The sequence below is a fragment of the Giraffa tippelskirchi genome, chromosome 7 (assembly GCF_054371585.1).
Source record: "Giraffa tippelskirchi isolate mGirTip1 chromosome 7, T2T-mGirTip1v1.2.pri, whole genome shotgun sequence".
Lineage (NCBI taxonomy): Eukaryota > Metazoa > Chordata > Mammalia > Artiodactyla > Giraffidae > Giraffa > Giraffa tippelskirchi.
This window is the reverse complement of record NC_137281.1, coordinates 90,613,503-90,632,992: the sequence shown is the minus strand read 5'-3', so window position 1 is coordinate 90,632,992 and position 19,490 is coordinate 90,613,503. Positions and strand designations below refer to the sequence as shown.

The window sequence follows — 19,490 nt, the reverse complement described above, 5'->3', positions numbered from 1 at the left end:
CTTCCTCATCTTCAGCTCTCTCATTTCCCTTTTTCCCAGCCCTCTTAGTTGTAAGGATGAGTCTCTTTACATTAATTCATATATCTTGAGATGTCACTATTATTACGGTCAGACAAAAGAAGGCAGAGAGCTAAAAAGCACACTTAGAATTGTCTTATACTTGTACCTTTTTTGAACCCGTCTCCTCATAGAATTCATGAGTCTGACTTCTCATCTTCTGTTTTTGCTGCAGCAAAAGGCAGGCAAAATGAAGGGCATGCCATGCTTGGGAGCAAACAGCCCAGAGAGGGAGTTAACCTTGCTGGACATTGATACTGGTTTGGAGAGAAATTGGCATATTTGCTGCACAAGACTTGTCTGCATTGCTCTGAAACCTATTATATTCCTCCAAAGGGTTATAGTCTTCTATGAATTCCAAAAGTGATAATTTATGAGCAAATATTGTCAATAATATTCCAAATATTTCCTTCCCTCAGGAGTCCATTAACTGGGGCCTTTGAGAACAAGTTTCCCCAGTGGTGAGGGATCATCTCATGCTATGTTTAGAGCAGATGTTTATTTTGTCCTAAGGACAGGTTACTCTCATGATGGTGCAAACACTACAGCAACACTAGCTTAAACACAAGGTTTGTGTTTATCTTATTCGTTTACATTTCTTTTATTCATTTTTGAGGCTGTTTGAAAGTGTGGAATTCTTATTTGTCAGTATCAGAGTGATGTCATCTGAGTTCTCATTCTCTTTCCTATTGACTCATTCAGTAGTTTGAAAAGGATTATTCCCTTTTTTTGGTAAAAGGTTTTCTCTCCTGGGCCGCCTTTGTGCTTTTAGCATGATACTGGTAAGTAAATATTTCATGTTGAACAGGACCCAGACCCAGAGACCATGGTGCAAGTGGTGAGATGCCAAATTTCTAGAAGACACCTCCCCATCTAGCCCTTTATAGTATTTCAAGCTGTGCACAGCAGGTGTCCCTAAAAGCTGGCATAATTGTTGAAATTTTCTTGCTTCTTTTAGATAAAGCATTCCTGAGAGAAATGACTCAAACTTTCGGATCCCTTTCTTTTCTTTTTTATTGAAGTATAATTGACATATAATACTATATTAATTTCAGGTGTACATTATAATGGTTTAATAGTTGTATGTATTACAAAATAACTGCCACAATGTCTGCTTAACATCCATCAGTGTATATAGTTATAAAAATGTTTTTCAATTTATTTATTTTTTAATTGAAGGGTAATTGCTTTATAGAATTTTGTTTTCTGTCAAACATCAACGTGAATCAGCCATAGGTGTACATATGTCCCCCCCTCTTGAACCTCCCTCCCATCTCCCTCCCCATCCCACCCCTCTAGGTTGACACAGAGCCCCTGTTTGAGTTCTCTGAGACATACAGCAAATTCCCATTGGCTAACTATTTTACATATGATAATGTAAGTTTCCGTGTTACTCTCTCCATATATCTCACCCTCTCCTCCCCCCTCCCTGTGTCCAAAAGTCTGTTCTCTATGTTTCTCCATTGCTGCCTTGCAAATAAATTCATCGGTATCATCTTTCTAGATTCCATATATATGCATTAGTGTACAATATGTATCTTTCTCTTTCTTACTTCACTCTGCATAAAAGTCTCTAGGTTCATCCACCTCATTAGAACTGATTCAAATGCATTCCTTTTTATAAAATGTTTTCTTGTTATGAGAATTTTTTTAAGAACTATTTTCTTAAAAAATTTTCAAATATGCAATAAGTATTCTTAACTAAGTCACCATGCTCTATATTACATACCCAGGACTTATTTTATAACTGGAAGTTTGTACCTTTTGACTCTCTTTACCCATCTCACCACCCCACCTCAAACCTCTGGCAACCACCGATCTGTTCTCTGTATCTATGAGTTTGGTTTGGGACAGGGGGTGGGTGTTTTAGGGGTATTTAGGTTCCACATATCAGAGAAGGCAATGGCACTCCACTCTAGTACTCTTGCCTGGAAAATCCCATGGACGGAGGAGCCTGGTAGCCTGCAGTCCATGGGGTCACTAAGAGTCGGACACGACTGAGCGACTTCACTTTCACTTTTCCCTTTCATGCACTGGAGAAGGAAATGCAACCCACTCCAGTGTTCTTGCCTGGAGAATCTCAGGGATGGGGGAGCCTGGTGGGCTGCCATCTATGGGGTCGCACAAAGCTGGACACGATTTAAGTGACTTAGCAGCAGCAGCAGCAGGTTCCACATATAAATGAGGTAATATTTGTCTTTCTCTGTATGACTTATTTCATTCAGCATAGTGCCCTCAAGGTCAGTCGATGTTGTTGAAAATGGCAAGACTTCATTCTTTCTATGGCTGAATAATATTCCATTATATATACATATATATAAACATCTTCTTTATCCATTCATATGTTGATAAACTGTTTCTATAAGTTGGCTATCATAAATAATGCTCCAATGACATGTGGGTGTATATCTTTTCTAATTAGTGCTTTCATTTCCTTCGGATACATTCCCCGAAGTGAAATTTCTGGATCATGTAGTAGTGCTTTTTTAGTTTTTTGAAGAATTTCACACTGTTTTCTAAGGTGGCTGCACCAATTTGCATACCTAATAGTGCACAAAGATTCCATTTTTTTCCCATCCTTGTCAACACTTGTTATTTCTTGTCCTTTTTATAATAGTCATTCTAACAAATGTGAATTATCTCATTGTGGTTATGATTTTAACTTCCCTAATGATTAATGATGTTGAGCATCTTTTCATGTACCTGTTGGTCATTTATATGTATTCTTTGGAAAAATGTCTATTTACTATATCATGTCTTTCATCAATATTGTTTATTTACTTGTGTTACTGCAAATATTTTAGAACTTTCATGTTGAATAATAATAATAACAACACTTCGAAGATCATGGGCATCTTTATCTCATTTCTATTTTAATAAAAATGATTCAAGCAACCCCCCCAAAAATGTATATTTAGATTTAGATCTTATGCCCATTTTAATAGAATTACTTTTCTCTTTTATCTTTTCTTTTTTTTTTTTTTTGCTATTGAGTTACATAGGTTCTTTATCTACTTTGGAATATTAGCCTTTTATCAGATATATGATTTTCAAATACTTTCTCCCGGTTCAGTATATGTTGCCTTTTTCTTTTGCTGATGGCTCCTTCACTGGGCAGAAGCTTTTTAGTTTGAGATTTTATTGCCTTTGCTTTTGATGTCCCAGCCAAAAATCATTATGAAGACTGATGTCAAGAGGCCTATTGCCTATGTTTTCTTCTACAGGTTTTATGATTTCTGGTCTTACATTCAAGTCTTTAACCCATTTTTAATTAATTTTTATTTATAGTGTAAGATAGTGGTCTAGTTTCATTCTATTGCATGTGGCTATCCAGTTTTTCGACACTATTTATGGAAGAGACTATGCTTTCCCTATTGTATATTCTTGCCTCTTTTCCCATAAATTAATTGATCATATATTTGTGGATTTGTTTCTGGGCTCTCTGTTGTGTTCCACTGATCTGTGTGTCTGTTTTTATACCAAAACCATACTGTTTTCATTACTATAGCTATGTAATATAGTTTGAAATCAAGAAGTGATTTCAACTAATTATCAAAGAAATACAAATCAAAACCACAATAAGATATCACCTCACACCTGTCAGATGGCTATTATCAAATGAACACAAATAACAAAAGTTTTCAAGGATGTGGAAAAAAGGGAATCTTGTACGCTTTTGGTGGAAATGTAAATTGGTATAGCCATATGGAAAACAATATGGAGGTTCCTCAAAAAACTAAAAATAGAACTATCCTATGATCTAGTATTTCCACTCCCAAATAAATATACAAAGAAAATGAAAACATTGATTCAAAAAGACACAAGACACAAGTATAAACTCTATATATAAAATAACTATGTTACAAGGATATATTGTGCAGTACAGGGAATATGGGCTTTCCAGGTGGCTCTAGTGTTAAAGAACCTGCCTGCCATTGCAAGAGATGTAAGAGGCCTGAGCTCAATCCCTGGGTCGGGAAGATCCCCTGGAGGAGGGGACAGCAACCCACTCCAGTATTTTTGCCTGGAGAATCCCATGGACAGAGGAGCCTGGTGGGCTACAGTCCATGAGGTCACAGGAGTCAGACATGAATGAAGCAACACATCATGCACACACAGGGAATTTAATCAATATTTTATAACTCTAAGTGGAATGCAATCCCTAAAAACTCTGAATCACTATATTACACTTCTGAAACTAATATTACAAATCAACTATACTTCAATAAAAATAAAATTATTAATTCATAATTGTAGGCTCAAACACATCTTTATTAATCAAAATAGGAACCATTACACTCAACATTTTTTGCCAATGAGAAATAAGTTGGTTTATTTCTATAGCATAAAAATCCATGCTTCGGGACTCAATGAACTCTTGGAAAGCATTTTCTGCCTCCTGCTAGTTTTGGAAGCGTTTTCCCTGAAAAAAGTTCTCGAGGTGCTTGAAAAAGTGGTAGTCAGTTGGCAAGAGGTCAGGTGAATATGGCAGATGATGCAAAACTTCGTGGCCCAGTTCGTTCAACTTTTGAAGCATTGGTTGTGGGACGTGTGGTCGGGCACTGCCATGGAGAATTGGGCTCATTCTGTTGAGCAATACCGGCTGCAGGCATTGCAATTTTCAGTGCATCTCATTGATTTGCCGAGCATACTTCTCAGATGAAATGGTTTCACCAAGTTTCAGAAAGCTGTAGTAGATCAGACGGGCAGCAGACCACCAAACAGTAGCTGACCATGACTTTTTTTTTGTACAAGTTTGGCTTTGGGAAGTGCTTTGGAGCTTCTTTTGGTCTAACTACTGAGCTGGTCTTGCTGGTTGTCGTGTAAAATCCACTTTTTATCGCACATCACAATGTGATCAAGAAATGGTTCATTGTTTTTGCAAAGAATAAGAGATGACACTTCAAAACAACAATTTTTTTGATTTATGATCAGCTCATGAGGCACCCACTTATGAGTTTTTTCACCTTTCCAATTATTCAAATGCCAAAAGACCAGAGAATGGCTGACACTAAGTTCTTTGGCAACTTCTCTTGTAGTTGTAAGAGAATCAGCTTCGATGATCCTCTCAATTGGTTGCTGTCAACTTGCATTGGCCAGTCACTGTGCCCCTGATCTTCAAGGCTCTCGTCTCCTTTGCAAAACTTCTTGAAGCCCCACAGCACTATACATTTGTTAGCAGTTCCTGGACCAAATGTGTTGATGTTGCAAATTGTGTCTGCTGCTTTAGGACCCATTTTAAACTGAAATAAGTTCTGGAGTGCCTGGAGGAGGCACTGAAAGAGGTAAAAATAAGTGCCTGGAGGAGGGCATAGCAACCCACTCCAGTATTCTTGCCTGCAGAATCCCATGGATAGAGGAGACTGGCGGCCTGCAGTCCATGGGGTTGCAAGAGTTGGACACGACTGAAGCAACATAGCATGCACACACAGGGGATATAACCAATATTTTATGATAACTTTAAGTGGAATGTAATCCCTAAAAACTCTGAATCACTATATTATATATCTGAAACTAATATAATATTATAAATCAACTATATCTCAATAAAAATGAATTTTTAAATGCAACAATAAGAAAAAAAATCAAATGGGCTAAATATCTAAATAGACACTTTACCGAAGAAGACATACAGATAGCAAATAAGCATACTAAAAGGATGTTTCACATCATATGTCATCAGAGCAATGTGAAGTAAAATAATAAGTAGATACTACTACATCACTATTAGAATGGTCAGAATCCAGAACATGATAAGATCAGTGCTGTTGAGGACGTGGAACAACAGGAATTCTCATACATTGCTGGTTGGGAATGCAAGATGGGGGAATACAAAATGGTACAGCCACTTTAGAAGACTATTCTGAGGTTTCTTACAAAGCTAAGCATATACTAACCATATGATCCAGCAATAGCATTCCTTCGTATTTACCCAAAGGAGTTTAAAAATGTCCATACAAAAACCTGCATGCAGATGTTTATAGCAGCTTTAGTCATTATTACCAAAACCTGGAAGCAACTGAGATGCCCTTCACCAGGTGAACAGATAAACTGTGGTACATCCAGCAATGGAATATTACTCAGTGCCTAAAAGAGATCTGCTCTCAAAGCATGAAAAGACAGGTGGAATCTTAAATGCATATTCCTAACTGAAATAAGCCAATCTAAAAAAGCCTAGAAACTATATGCAACTCTGACATCCTGGGAAGAGCAAAACTATGGAGACAATCAACCATTAACGCAGGGAAAGGCTCAAAAATATCCACACAGCGGCCTTTCCACAGAGTTTCTCAAGATTCAAACCATTCCACTCAGGGTTTGTAACCTTCCCCTCAGGAAAACATGAGTGACAGTGAAAGGAGGAAACGTTGAAAGTGCTCAAACCGTAAGATTAAAAGTCAAAACACAGAATTGATATGGATGTTCATGCCTCAGTACCTCGGGGTTGACCAGCTTCTGTCCACATATTCCCACAGGAAAATGTCAGCTCGGTTCTGCTCTCCCGCCACAGACTCCCAGGCTCCCTCTTGCGGCGGAGACGCCTGTGGCTGACAGGCGTGTGGAGGCCACCTTGCGTCACCAGCGCCCTGCTGACCGGGGTGTGGATTGCGGTTCTGGACCCCAGCTGCCTGGGGTTAGCATTTCCCCTCTGCGGTTATCCTCTCCAGTATGAGCCGAGCGTCAGGCTGATGCTTCGCGTGCCTGTTTACTGCGCCAGCACTGTGGTTTACAGCCGCGAAGACCTACTTTTCTTCCCGCCCCGCTTCATTTTTTTCCCTGCAGTAATAAATCCCACTATGGAGCCCCCAAAAAGAAAAAAAAAATATTTGCCAGGACTGGATATATGTCTGAAAACCATAGAATGTACAATACCAAGAAAGAGTCCAAAGATAAACTATGTATTTTTGGGTGATTATGATGTGTCAATGCAGCCCATTCTAGTGAGTGATGTCAGTAAAGCGGAAGGTTATGTATGTATGTGGGTAGAGGGTATATGGGAAATCTCTGTGCCTTCCTCTCAGTCTTGTTGTAAACCTAAAAGTGCTCTAAAAAATAGCCTTTAAAAGAAAAGGCTGATATTGAACTCGAGTTGGAAGAGGCGAGTCCAGTCTCAAAATGGAGGGTCATGATCCCAAGGAACCAGAGCAGTTGAGAAAGCTGTTTATTGGTGGTCTGAGCTTTGAAACTACAGATGATAGCTTAAGAGAACATTTTGAGAAATGGGGCACACTTACAGATTGTGTGGTGATGAGAGACCCCCAAACAAAACGTTCCAGGGGCTTTGGTTTTGTGACTTACTCTTGTGTTGAAGAAGTGGATGCAGCAATGTGTGCTCGACCACACAAGGTTGATGGGCGTGTAGTGGAACCAAAGAGAGCTGTTTCTAGAGAGGATTCTGTAAAGCCTGGTGCCCATCTAACAGTGAAGAAAATTTTTGTTGGTGGTATTAAAGAAGATACAGAAGAATATAATTTGAGAGACTACTTTGAAAAGTATGGCAAAATTGAAACCATAGAAGTTATGGAAGACAGGCAGAGTGGGAAAAAGAGAGGATTTGCTTTTGTAACTTTTGACGATCATGATACAGTTGATAAAATTGTTGTTCAGAAATACCACACTATTAATGGGCATAATTGTGAAGTGAAAAAGGCCCTTTCTAAACAAGAGATGCAATCTGCTGGATCACAAAGAGGTCGTGGAGGTGGATCTGGCAACTTTATGGGTCGTGGAGGAAACTTTGGAGGTGGTGGCGGTAACTTTGGCCGTGGTGGGAACTTTGGTGGAAGAGGAGGCTATGGTGGTGGAGGTGGTGGCAGCAGAGGGAGTTACGGAGGAGGTGATGGTGGATATAATGGATTTGGAGGTGATGGTGGCAACTATGGCGGTGGTCCTGGTTATAGTAGTAGAGGAGGTTACGGTGGTGGTGGACCAGGATATGGAAACCAAGGTGGTGGATATGGTGGCGGTGGTGGAGGATATGATGGTTACAGTGAAGGAGGAAATTTTGGAGGTAACTATGGTGGTGGTGGAAACTATAATGATTTTGGAAATTATAGTGGACAACAGCAATCAAATTATGGACCCATGAAAGGGGGTAGCTTTGGTGGAAGAAGCTCGGGCAGTCCCTATGGTGGTGGTTATGGATCTGGTGGTGGAAGTGGTGGATATGGTAGCAGAAGGTTCTAAAAACTCAGAAGAAAAGGGCTACAGTTCTTAGCAGGAGAGAGAGCGAGGAGTTGTCAGGAAAGCTGCAGGTTACTTTGAGACAGTCGTCCCAAATGCGTTAGAGGAACTGTAAAAATCTGCCACAGAAGGAACGATGATCCATAGTCAGAAAAGTTACTGCAGCTTAAACAGGAAACCCTTCTTGTTCAGGACTGTCATAGCCACAGTTTGCAAAAAGTGCAGCTATTGATTAATGCAATGTAGTGTCAATTAGATGTACATTCCTGAGGTCTTTTATCTGTTGTAGCTTTGTCTTTTTCTTTTTCTTTTCATTACATCAGGTATATTGCCCTGTAAATTGTGGTAGTGGTACCAGGAATAAAAAATTAAGGAATTTTTAACTTTTCAAAAAAAAAAAAAAAGAAAAGGCTATCAGACTTACGTCAGAAATATAGTAGATATGCATGACTCCCCAATAAAGAACCAAAAAGCATAATAAAATATATACTACATCAGAACAGTAATGATACCTAAGAAATAAGGTATTGAATGAGATGACGTAAATACAAACAGATCAGACCAAAAAAATAAAACTTTCAATTTCAGAGTAAAACACCTGGTGGCTCAGAAGGTAAAGAATCCACCTGCAAAGTGAGAGAGCTGGGTTTGATCCCTGGATTGGGAAGATCCCTGGAGGAGGGCATGGCAACCCACTCCAGTATTCTTGCTTGGAGAATCTCCATGGACAGAGGAGCCTCCAGGCTACATTCCATGGGGTCGCAAAGAGTTGGACATGACTGAGCGACTCGGTTCATTTCAGTTCAGTTCAGTCGCTCAGTCGTGTCTGACTCTTTGCGACCCCATGAACTGCAGCATGCCAGGCCTCCCTGTCCATCACCAACTTCCGGAGTTATATAATGAGAAAATATAAGTCAGAGAAGCAGAATTTTACATAGCATGATACTTCAAAAAGGACTTATTCAATTGGGTTCCCCATGGTTTTATCTAAAAAATAATTTTTTTACAATTTTCTTGTAAAATACAATACATGACAGAAGATACATAAAACATTTATGCTAAATACAACGAGTATAAAGAATAACTATAAGACAAATATCCAATAGCCACTACAGAAGTCAAGAAAGAGGGCATTGTAAGAACTCTGGAACTCTTGTTTATTCATACTTTATTCTCCCACTAATTTCTATTGTAAGTTTCTTTGCTTTATAATTTTTATTTATCTACTAAAAATAGTTTAGATATACTTGTTTTAAAATTTCAATTAAAAGGAGTCTTTCACTTATCATAGGCTATTTTAATTTTTTTATATACAGTAAAATTCACTCCTTAAGTTGATTTCGCTTTGATCAGTTTTTGCTGATGTAATTTGGAAATCTGTTGTCAGGTATGTCATACATTTGGGATTGTTATACCTTCCTGGAGAAGTGACCCCTTTTGAATCATGCTATATCCTTATCCCATAAACAGGAGACTGGTGGGCTAGTCCATAGGGTAGCACACAACTGAGCAACTGAGCATGCACAAGTATCCTACTTTATTCTTGGTAATGTTCCTCATTCTGAAGTCTACTTTGATATTAATACAGCTACTTCACCTTTCTTATGATTAATATCCATTTGGTATACTTGTTCTAATATTTTACTATTAATTTGTTTTTTTAATCTAAAGTGGATTTCTTGTAGAAAACATATTATCTTGCTTTTTTCCCCAAATTTACATTATCACTCTTAACTGGTTTCTTTAGATCATTTGTATTTAATCTAATGGGCTTCACTGGTGACTCAGCTGTAATGAATCCACCTGCAATGCAAGAGACACAGATTCAATCCCTGGGTCAGGAAGATCCTCTGGAGATGGAAATGGCAACATTCCAGTATTCTTGCTGAGAAATCCTATGAACAGAGAAATCTGACAGGCTACAGTCCACGGGGTCACAAAAGAGTTGGATAGGACTTAGCAACTAAACAACAAGAACAACAATTTAATCTAATACCTGAAATGGTTAGATTAAAATCTACCATTTGGGGACATCCCTGGTGGTCCAGTGGTTAAGACTTTGCCTTCCAATGAAGGGGGTGTAGGTTCAGTCACTAGTTGAGGAGCTAAGATCCCACATACCTTGTGGCCAAGAAAACAAAACATGAAACAGAACCAGTGTTGTAAAAAACTCAGTAAAGACTTTAAAAATCAGTTCAGTTCAGTTCAGTCACTCAGTCGTGTCTGACTCTTTGCGACCCCATGAATCGCAGCACGCCAGGCCTCCCTGTCCATCACCAACTCCTGGAGTTTACCTAAACCCATGTCCATCGAGTCGGTGATGCCATCCAACCATCTCATCCTCTGTCGTCCCCTTCTCCTCCTGCCCCCAATCCTTCCCAGCACCAGGGTCTTTTCCAATGAGTCAACTCTTCGCATGAGGTGGCCATAATATTGGAGTTTCAGCTTCAACATCAGTCCTTCCAATGAACACCCGGGACTGATCTCCTTTAGGATGGACTGGTTGGATCTCCTTGCAGTCCAAGGGACTCTCAAGAGTCTTCTCCAACACCACATTTCAAAAGCATCAATTCTTCGGCGCTCAGCTTTCTTCACCGTCCAACTCTCACATCCATACATGACCACTGGAAAAACCATAGCCTTGACTAGACGGACCTTTGTTGGCAAAGTAATGTCTCTGCTTTTAAATATGCTATCTAGGTTGGTCATAACCTTCCTTCCAAGGAGTAAGCATCTTTTAATTTCATGGCTGCAATCACCATCAGCAGCGATTTTGGAGCCCCCAAAAATAAAGTCTGACACTGTTTCCACTGCTTCCCCATCTATTTCCCATGAAGTGATGGGACCAGATGCCATGATCTTAGTTTTCTGAACGTTGAGCTTTAAGCCAACTTTTTCACTCTCCTCTTTCACTATCATTAAGAGGCTCTTTAGTTCTTCTTCACTTTCTGAAGTGGGGGCAGGAGGAGAAGGGGATGACAGAGGATGAGATGGCTGGATGGCATCACCGACTCGATGGACATGGGTTTGGGTAGACTCCAGAAGTTGGTGATGGACAGGGAGGCCTAGCGTGCTGTGATTCATGGGGTCGCAGAGAGTCGGACACGACTGAGTGATTGAACTGAACTGATAGGAATCAAAACAGCATGGTACTGGCATAAAATAGACACATAGACCCATGGGACAAAATTGAGAGCCCAAAAATAAACCCTCATATATATAAGTACAGCTAATATTTGACAAGGAATTCAAGAATACTTGATGGGGAAATGGCATTGAGTGCCAATGAAGTGTCAAATTCACTTACAAGCTGCCCTGGTAACCATCAGTGAAGATTTTCTTATTGACTATCATTCATCTTTCCCTAGGAGTAATATTTATAGAAGTGGTTTAAGAGGATCCTAGAAAGAAGCCCCAATTCTTTTAGAAGAAAAACAAAAGACCAATGATTAAAAATCTCATCACATTTACACTGGTTTCAAATTCCCCATTCTTAGAAAGTGAAATCAGAGTAGAAATTGACCATTTGACTAGATAAGTCAAGTAAATGGCTTCTGCCATCTTGGATTTCCCTCCACAGCAAGTAAGGTCATTCCACACCATGATTAGGTCATTCAAGGCAGTTGCTACCTAGTACCAATCACCTGATTATTACAGTGAAAGACTCCAGGATATTTTAGTGGATTTAATTATAAAGTGGCCAACAGAATACAGTTTCCTATATCTCTATGTTGTAGTGCTTCATTCAAGCTAGAGGGGAAATATTTGTTCACAAGCACGTCTCTGTTTCAGAATTAGAGTCATGGAAAGAAAACTTCCATTTATTGTACTGACCCCCACAGAAGGTGATTCCTCAATGGAATGCAATCCCTGCAGTGAAAATCCTCCTGAAATTTACTCAATATTTCCCCTGGATTCTCTGTTTCCTTGACTCTAGCCACCTCACAGGAGCTAATCTACTAAAACCTGGATAAGTCCCAAAGATTGAAAAGAGGAGGCACTCCAGGGGAAGCAAGGAAGCCACTGAGACCACTTGGGGAGAGACATAGAGTTTTAGAGTAACCCCTGAGAGGAAAGAAACATGGATTAAACACTGTTTCATATGTTAAATGTCTCAGCAAACTTAGAAAACAAACCTCTGGAGGCTCCAGGAGGGAAGTAAGCCCAGTCAACCACATAAAATGCCCTTACCTGGAGTTTTCCTCATCAGAGTCAATGAGGACGACATGCTTTTATGTTCAGCTCTACCATACCCATATATCCCTTCAAACTGAGCCAGGAAATCCAACAGTGTATGTAAGAAAAAAAGGACTAACTGTTCATGTTACAACCACTGATGTGATCTACTACAGAGTGCCTTTTACTTTATAAATCTGGTTAGTCATTATTCCTCTGTATCAGTATAGTGTAAACATTCCATATGTGAAAACAGAATATTTATGTTCATTGGATAAAAAGCCATGGACCCTTTATGAAGCCTATTTGTGAAATGAACAGTTAGAATAGATCACCTGCACCATTTTTCCTATTGTATGATTTTTATGATTATTACAGACTATCTTTCTGAAAGCAATCTCACTTTCCAGGTAGTATACTCTTCCTCAGACTGCCTGAAAAGACAGAATACCAAGCGAAGAGCATACAGAAGGAAGCTGTTTAATCAAGCTATTGTTCTTGAAGTGGGTGGACTGGTGAGTGGACTGGTTGGCTGGTTGATCAGTTGCTTGTATTGGAAAGAAGAATATTAAAAAGTGAAAGTGAAAGTCGCTCAGTCACGTCCGACTCTTTGCGACCCCAGGGACTGTACAGTCCATGGAATTCTCCAGGCCAGAATACTGAAGTGCATGACCTTTCCCTTCTCCAGGGGATCTTCCCAACCCAGGAATCAAACCCAGGTCTCTCTCATCGCAGGTGGATTCTTTACCAGCTGAGCCACCAGGGAAGCCCAATATAAAAAAGCTGGCCCCTAAGTTTGTCCTCATATAATGATTTATGAATCCCCAAAGCATAAGAAACAGTGTGTGTATGGCATAAAATTGTGATATTCCATTCTAATATCTTAACTATTCCAAGCAAGTAATTTTGGAGGATTTGGAGGGTGGAGTTATGAAGAACTTAATTGAGTCAGTTTATTCCATCAATGGTAAAAATAAAAATTGACAACTCTGACTTTTCTATTAAACTTCCCACTTTTTAACCATCCCACTGCTTATCTACATTTTCACCAAAAGCTGCAGGAAAAATAATGTTGCTGCTAAATCTGCCCTAAATCTTATAGGGCACTGTGGCAGAAAAGATGAAGTGAGATGTGAAGTTGTCTAATGGAGATTGTTCCAAACTGTTGTTCACATTGAGCAGACGTAGTTCATTTTTTCAGAAAGAAAAACAGGAGGCACAGATCTCATGATTCTGGTTTAAATCTGTGAACCTGGATTTATTTCTCACCTATTACAGAGAAAGTGATTTATTTATGCTTTGTAAATAACAGTCTGGGAATCATCTATCCAGCACCTTATTTAGTGAAGGTGGTAAACAAATATCTTTTGGATTCAACATTGATTGGAAAACTGGACAGCTTTAGACTTGGGTGCTCAAACTTCCTTTTTATGCTTCCTTAAAAGCCATCAACAAGAATATTCCAAAGCTTGATTCATAAGTATCATACATGATCCTCCTTTCAATTTCTCGGTTCTTTTTTGCCTTTCAAATTTCTTTATCTCTTATTCCTAACAAAGTTATGACTGGTGACTTCTAATATACAAGGCAGGATATCTGAATTTCATTAGAAAACTGAATGTTGAAACTATTATTTTTAGATCTCTTGCTGTTCAGTCACCAAGCTGTTGTTGTTGTTCAGCTGTTCATTCACCAAGTCATGTCAGACTCTTCGCAACCCCATGGACTGCAGCACATCTTATGCTTCCTTGTCCCTCATCATCTCCCAGAGTTTGCCCAAGTTCATGTCCATTGGATTGGTGAGGCCATCCAACCATCTCATCCTCTGTTGCTCTCAGGCCTCTTAGTGTTTTCTTAATATTAATCAATTACAAGATTACTCTATTGTTTGAAATAAAGATTTATACATTTTTGTACAGTTTTTAAATGCTGCACAATTTTTAAATGTCCAAAATTTTAAATGTATGTACTGAAAAGTACATGCCTGTCCAAATATTTGAAAATGTCCCCACTTTCTTTTCAGAGAACAAAATTAATTCTACCACATAAAATTTCAGATAAAACCCTGTTTGATTGTAGATCCCTTTAATTGTTTTTATCATCCAAAAATACTAACTAAATAAACTAAACCTTTGATTGAAAACATCATTTTCTTTATCTAGGTAGGATCTGAATATAAAAAGCAAGATAGTTTATTTTTTTATAGTATGTGTAAAAAATGTGAAATTAAATACATAAATAGGGATAGTTTAAAAATAATAGCAAATATTTATGATATACTAGGTCTCGTACTTTTTTTAGGCATCACTCAAGTGGTTAGAGTGATATTTTAAAAGAAAATTTTAAAGGAATTTAGGAATAGCCTTGAGTCTTGAGTGTCATGATATCTGTCACAAATAACTCAGTTGATTAGGTTATTCTGAAAAGACAGGGTTCTGAAGTAATTTTTATCTCCATGTGTAAATCAGCTAATTCTGTTCTGTTGCCAAAGGCTTAGATCAACCTCACACTAGCTGTTCTCAAAATATGACATTGTTGTTTTGTAACAAGGTATGCTGAATACGAGAAAGTGGATGAGTTTGTGCATGAAAATCTATGGTCAACTTTAGAAAAAGACCAAAATCAGAGAGCATCTTCTTAGGGATCAAAATAAAAAAGAAAGAAATTTACACCACTGGTTGTACAAACTGATGTGGATCCTTCTGCGTTGAATCCTAACAAAATAATACTGAGATTTAGATCCATAGTCAATTCAAAATAAGGTGAGATTTATTCCCACTTCATTTCAAAATACCTCATATATTTTAGGGTAGGGTTTAAGTTCCCTTCAATAAAATCCTTAAGATATGTAGGAAGCATAGTAACTTGGGTTACTCTCACATCTTTCTTCTTTGTAGATTTAAGACCCATGAACAGGTCAGCAACACACATTGTGACTGAGTTTGTTCTCTTGGGATTCCCTGGTTGCTGGGAGATACAGATTTTTCTCTTCTCCCTTTTTTTGGTGGTTTATGCCTTGACTTTGGTGGGGAATGGAGCCATTATCTGTGCAGTGAAATGGGACCCACGACTGTATACCCCCATGTACTTTCTGTTGGGAAACTTTGCCTTCCTTGAAATCTGGTATGTTTCCTCCACTGTTCCTAACATGCTAGTCAACATTCTCTCCAAAACGAAGGCCATCTCATTTTCTGGCTGCTTCCTCCAGTTCTATTTCTTCTTTTCCCTGGGCACAGCTGAATGTCTCTTCTTAGCGGTAATGGCTTATGATCGGTACCAGGCCATCTGTCACCCACTGCACTACCCCATCATCATGACTCGGAGGCTCTGTGGAATACTGGTATCTCTCTGCTGGCTCATTGGATTCCTTGGCTACCCAATCCCCATTTATTTCATCTCCCAACTTCCCTTCTGTGGACCCAATATCATTGATCACTTCCTGTGTGATATGGATCCACTGATGGCTCTGTCCTGTGCTCCAGCCCCCATTACTGAATTTATTTTCTATACTCAGAGCTCCCTTGTCCTCTTTTTGACTATTATGTATATTCTTCGATCCTACACCCTGTTGCTCAGAGCTGTTTTTCAGATCCCTTCTACCGCTGGCCGGAGAAAGGCCTTTTCGACCTGTGGTTCTCATTTAACTGTGGTGTCTCTTTTCTATGGGACAGTCATGGTAATGTATGTAAGTCCTACATATGGCATCTCAGCTTTGATGCAGAAAATCCTCACATTGGTATATTCAATAATGACTCCTTTCCTTAATCCCCTTATCTATAGTCTTCGCAATACGTACATGAAACTTGCCCTGAGAAATGTCCTGTTTGGAAGGAGAATTAGTCAAAATTCATGAGGCAAAAATGCGTCATACTTCCAAGTTCTAATGAAGAATAAGGTGGAAATGTGTAAGTTCTTTCAGTGGTCTTATAGTCTTTGAGTAGTTAGAGGCCATTTTTTTTTCCTGGAAATGTGCCCAGCTTAAATATCTATGCTGACTACTAAAACCTTAATTCACTGGACTTCGACATGCAGTAAAAAATTTTTAAAGACTGTCCTTATTGGAATTTTAAAAATGGGATTGTTATATGAGGGAAAGTAGACACTGCTGAAAGATTTGTCATAAGTTTTAGGACAAGTCTAATGACCTTTACCAAATGGTTAAAGGTACAGTGACTTTAACATTTTTATTTAGCTATAGTTGATATACAAAAAGACTGCACATATTTAATATATTTTAAAGGTGCTGTGAATTTTTTTTCCTTTTGGAAAGAGTATCCTTTTTTAATTAATCCTTTTTTAATTTAATCCTTTTGAAATATAGTTGATTTACAATGTTGTGTTATTTTCTGGTGTACAGCACAGTGATTCAGTTTTCATATTCTTTTCCATATGGCTTATTACAGGATTGCTAGAGTTCCTGTACTATTCAGTAGGACTTTATTGTTTGTTTATTTTATATATAGTAGTTTGTATCAAGAGACAGTGACTTTTAACAAAAAATCTTTCTACAATCTTTAAGAGACACTTCTTTCTTATACCTAGCCTAACAATCTTATCTAAACACACTTTCTCTCTATTAAAAGAGAGAAAAAAAATCTCAACCAGAAGAAGTTCTTTCTTAGAGATATAGTTCCTTTGTGGTAAGTTTGAAATAAAATTTGAATATCTGCTAAATAATAATTTGTTGAATTTGCTTTTAACATTACTGTTATTACATGTACTACACTGTGGTGTAATTTATTTGCACACACTTCCCCTTGAGGGAGCTCCTTGAGGACAGGAACTGCCTTTTTCAACACACAGTGTCAAAGACAAAAAAAGCCCTTGGAATCTGGGAGCTGGCCTGGCACTATCAGCAGGTCTGGGTGCTGCTGGGAGCTGGCCTGGCTCTCTCAGCCAGGCCATAGTGTAATCCTGTTGAACATAAACAAGTTCCCAGACCACTCTAGAATCATGTTGGAGCACAAACAAAATCAAGAATAGTCACAACCACAAAAAATAGCCAAATATCCTTTTCTTTAGGCTAATGTGAATGGCTACTGTCTCTTTACCAGGTAAAGCTTTAGCCCAAGTCTTAGATAGCACTTAAGATATTCAATCATAGAGTTTTCTTCCACTTTCTGACAGTACCCAGAGAAAATCTCTATTCCCTTCAGTTCTCCACAAAGTCAATAACAAAAGCCCAAATCATATAATAAATCCTTTCTAATGTCTTTCTACAGAGATGCTCCATGTTCCTCATGGCGTGTGTTCTCTCTCTTTGCAAAAAAACAATAAACCCATCTTTGTTCAACTACAGTTGTGTTCGTGAGGGCCATTGTTATTGGGAATCAACAGTAGTATAATACTTGGCATAGAAGAAGAGCTCAAATATTTATCTCATTCTATTTAACAGGAATATTGTGTCCCATTATATGAACATATCACACTTTATTTACCCATTACTCAATTAAGATACTTTATTATAGCTAATATTTTACAACTAAAACAATGTTGCAATAAATGTCCTTGAATAAAAGTCTCTATACAATCACATAACTATTCCATAAATTAGAAGAAGGATTTCTGGGATATAAATTATTTAATTTTTCAATTACATAAAATACTGTTAAACTCTAGATACTTCTAAATAGTGTATTACTTTTCAACAAATGGTTCTGGGACAACTTGATATACCTCACACCACCGACAAAAATTAACTCAAAATGGATCAAAGATCTAAATGTAAAAGATAAAACTACAAAACTCTTAGAATAAAACACAGACTTAAATCTTAGTGTCCTTAAATTATACAGAATTATATATTTGTAAGATATCATACCAAAAATACAAGCAATAAAATTAAAAATAGATAAATTGAATTTTATCAAAGTTTTAAAATCTTATGCTACAAGGATACTATCAAGAGAGTAATGTCACAGAATGGGAAAAAAATACCTAACAAGAGTCCAGTATCCAGAATATATTTAAAAAAAAAATACACTCTTACAACTCAACAACAAGAACACAAATAACTCAATTTTTCAAATGTGCAAAATATTTGAGTAGGCATTTCTTAGAAAAGGATACACAAATGGCTTGTAAGCAAATGTAAAGACACTCTGTTAATCTCTAGGGAAAGATATGTTAAAATCACAGTAAGGTACCTCTTCATACCCACTAGCATGGCTAAAATCAAAAAGACAGACAATGTCAAGTGCTGGCTAGGATTTGGAAAAATTTGAACACTCACACATTGCTGGCAGAAATGTAAAATGGTGCAGCTGCTCTAGAAAACCATTGGCAGCTTCTCAAATAGTTAAACATAGAGTGAGAATTAAAAACATATTCATATAAAACATGTATATGAATGTTCATGGTAGTATTATTCATAATAACCAAGAAGTAAAACAATCTAAACCTCCATCATCTGATGAATGCACAAAAAAATGTGGTATATACACACAATGGAATATTATTCACCCATTGTTACATGAACTTTGAAAATATTACACTAAGTAAAATAATCCAAACACAGGCCATATATTATAGGATTCAATTTATATAAAATATACAGAATGGGCAAATCTATAAAGACAGAAAGTAGATTAGTAACTTCTAAAGACTAGGCAGAGGGAAGAACGGGAAATGACTGCTAATGGATACTCAGTTTCTTTGGGGCTGACAAAGATGTTCTATAATCAGATAGTGGTGGTAGTTGCACAACATTGTGGCTATACTGAAAATTACTTGTACTTTAAAAGGATGAATTTTATGCTATGTGAATTGTGTCTTGCTAAAACATTTGTTTGAGAGTGCTCATTTTCCCACAGCCTCCCCAACACTGGTTTTTATCATGGTTTCTCATTTGTTTGCCAGTATGAGAGGTGAAATTAGTATTGTGTTCATTTTCCTTCCTTGAATTTTACATTTAGTGCCACAAGAGCTTAGGAAAATAAGTATATAAGCATCAGTATATGCTGTAGCCAGAAATTCATTCAAAAAGGAAGTTGCAATTGACTGGTGGTTTGAAGATAGGAAGGAGGGGGAACAAACATGTGCTGAGAATCTCCCAGGGGTCTTTTACTGTGCTG

At 38.0% G+C, this 19,490-nt stretch overlaps 3 protein-coding genes across 12 annotated transcripts in view; 2 read left to right on the top strand and 1 right to left on the bottom strand.

Moving 5' to 3' along the window:
- Positions 1-6,987, bottom strand: part of LOC145512707 (uncharacterized) — a 199,225-nt gene extending 192,238 nt beyond the window's left edge. For 4 of the 7 annotated variants that reach the window (XR_014058690.1, XR_014058689.1, XR_014058691.1 and 1 more), the window contains exon 1: positions 6,496-6,987. The gene's annotated coding sequence lies outside the window, so the exon portion shown is untranslated. The remainder of the gene's footprint in view (positions 1-6,495) is intronic. The other 3 variants (XR_014058693.1, XR_014058688.1, XR_014058692.1) reach the window with 1 other exon arrangement.
- Positions 6,988-7,138: 151 nt separating this feature from the next.
- On the top strand, positions 7,139-8,650 carry LOC145512682 (heterogeneous nuclear ribonucleoprotein A3-like). 4 transcript variants are annotated; one of them, XM_081506969.1, is made up of 3 exons: positions 7,139-7,825; positions 7,922-7,981; positions 8,033-8,650. In XM_081506969.1, the coding sequence occupies exons 1-3, from the start codon at positions 7,174-7,176 to the stop codon at positions 8,242-8,244; spliced, it is 924 nt and encodes a 307-aa protein (XP_081363095.1). In that variant the 5' UTR covers positions 7,139-7,173; the 3' UTR covers positions 8,245-8,650. The 4 variants fall into 4 exon arrangements, with proteins under 4 accessions (XP_081363095.1, XP_081363094.1, XP_081363092.1 ...); XM_081506968.1 differs by lacking the exon at positions 7,922-7,981 and having other exon boundaries at positions 7,139-7,870; positions 8,006-8,650; XM_081506966.1 differs by having other exon boundaries at positions 7,139-7,927; positions 8,069-8,650.
- A 6,654-nt stretch (positions 8,651-15,304) lies between these two features.
- LOC145512709 (olfactory receptor 11H4) lies at positions 15,305-17,091 on the top strand. The gene has a single exon (XM_081507001.1). It carries the CDS (start codon positions 15,326-15,328, stop codon positions 16,268-16,270), a length of 945 nt encoding a protein of 314 aa, XP_081363127.1. The 5' UTR covers positions 15,305-15,325; the 3' UTR covers positions 16,271-17,091.
- The last annotated feature ends 2,399 nt before the right edge of the window (positions 17,092-19,490 follow it).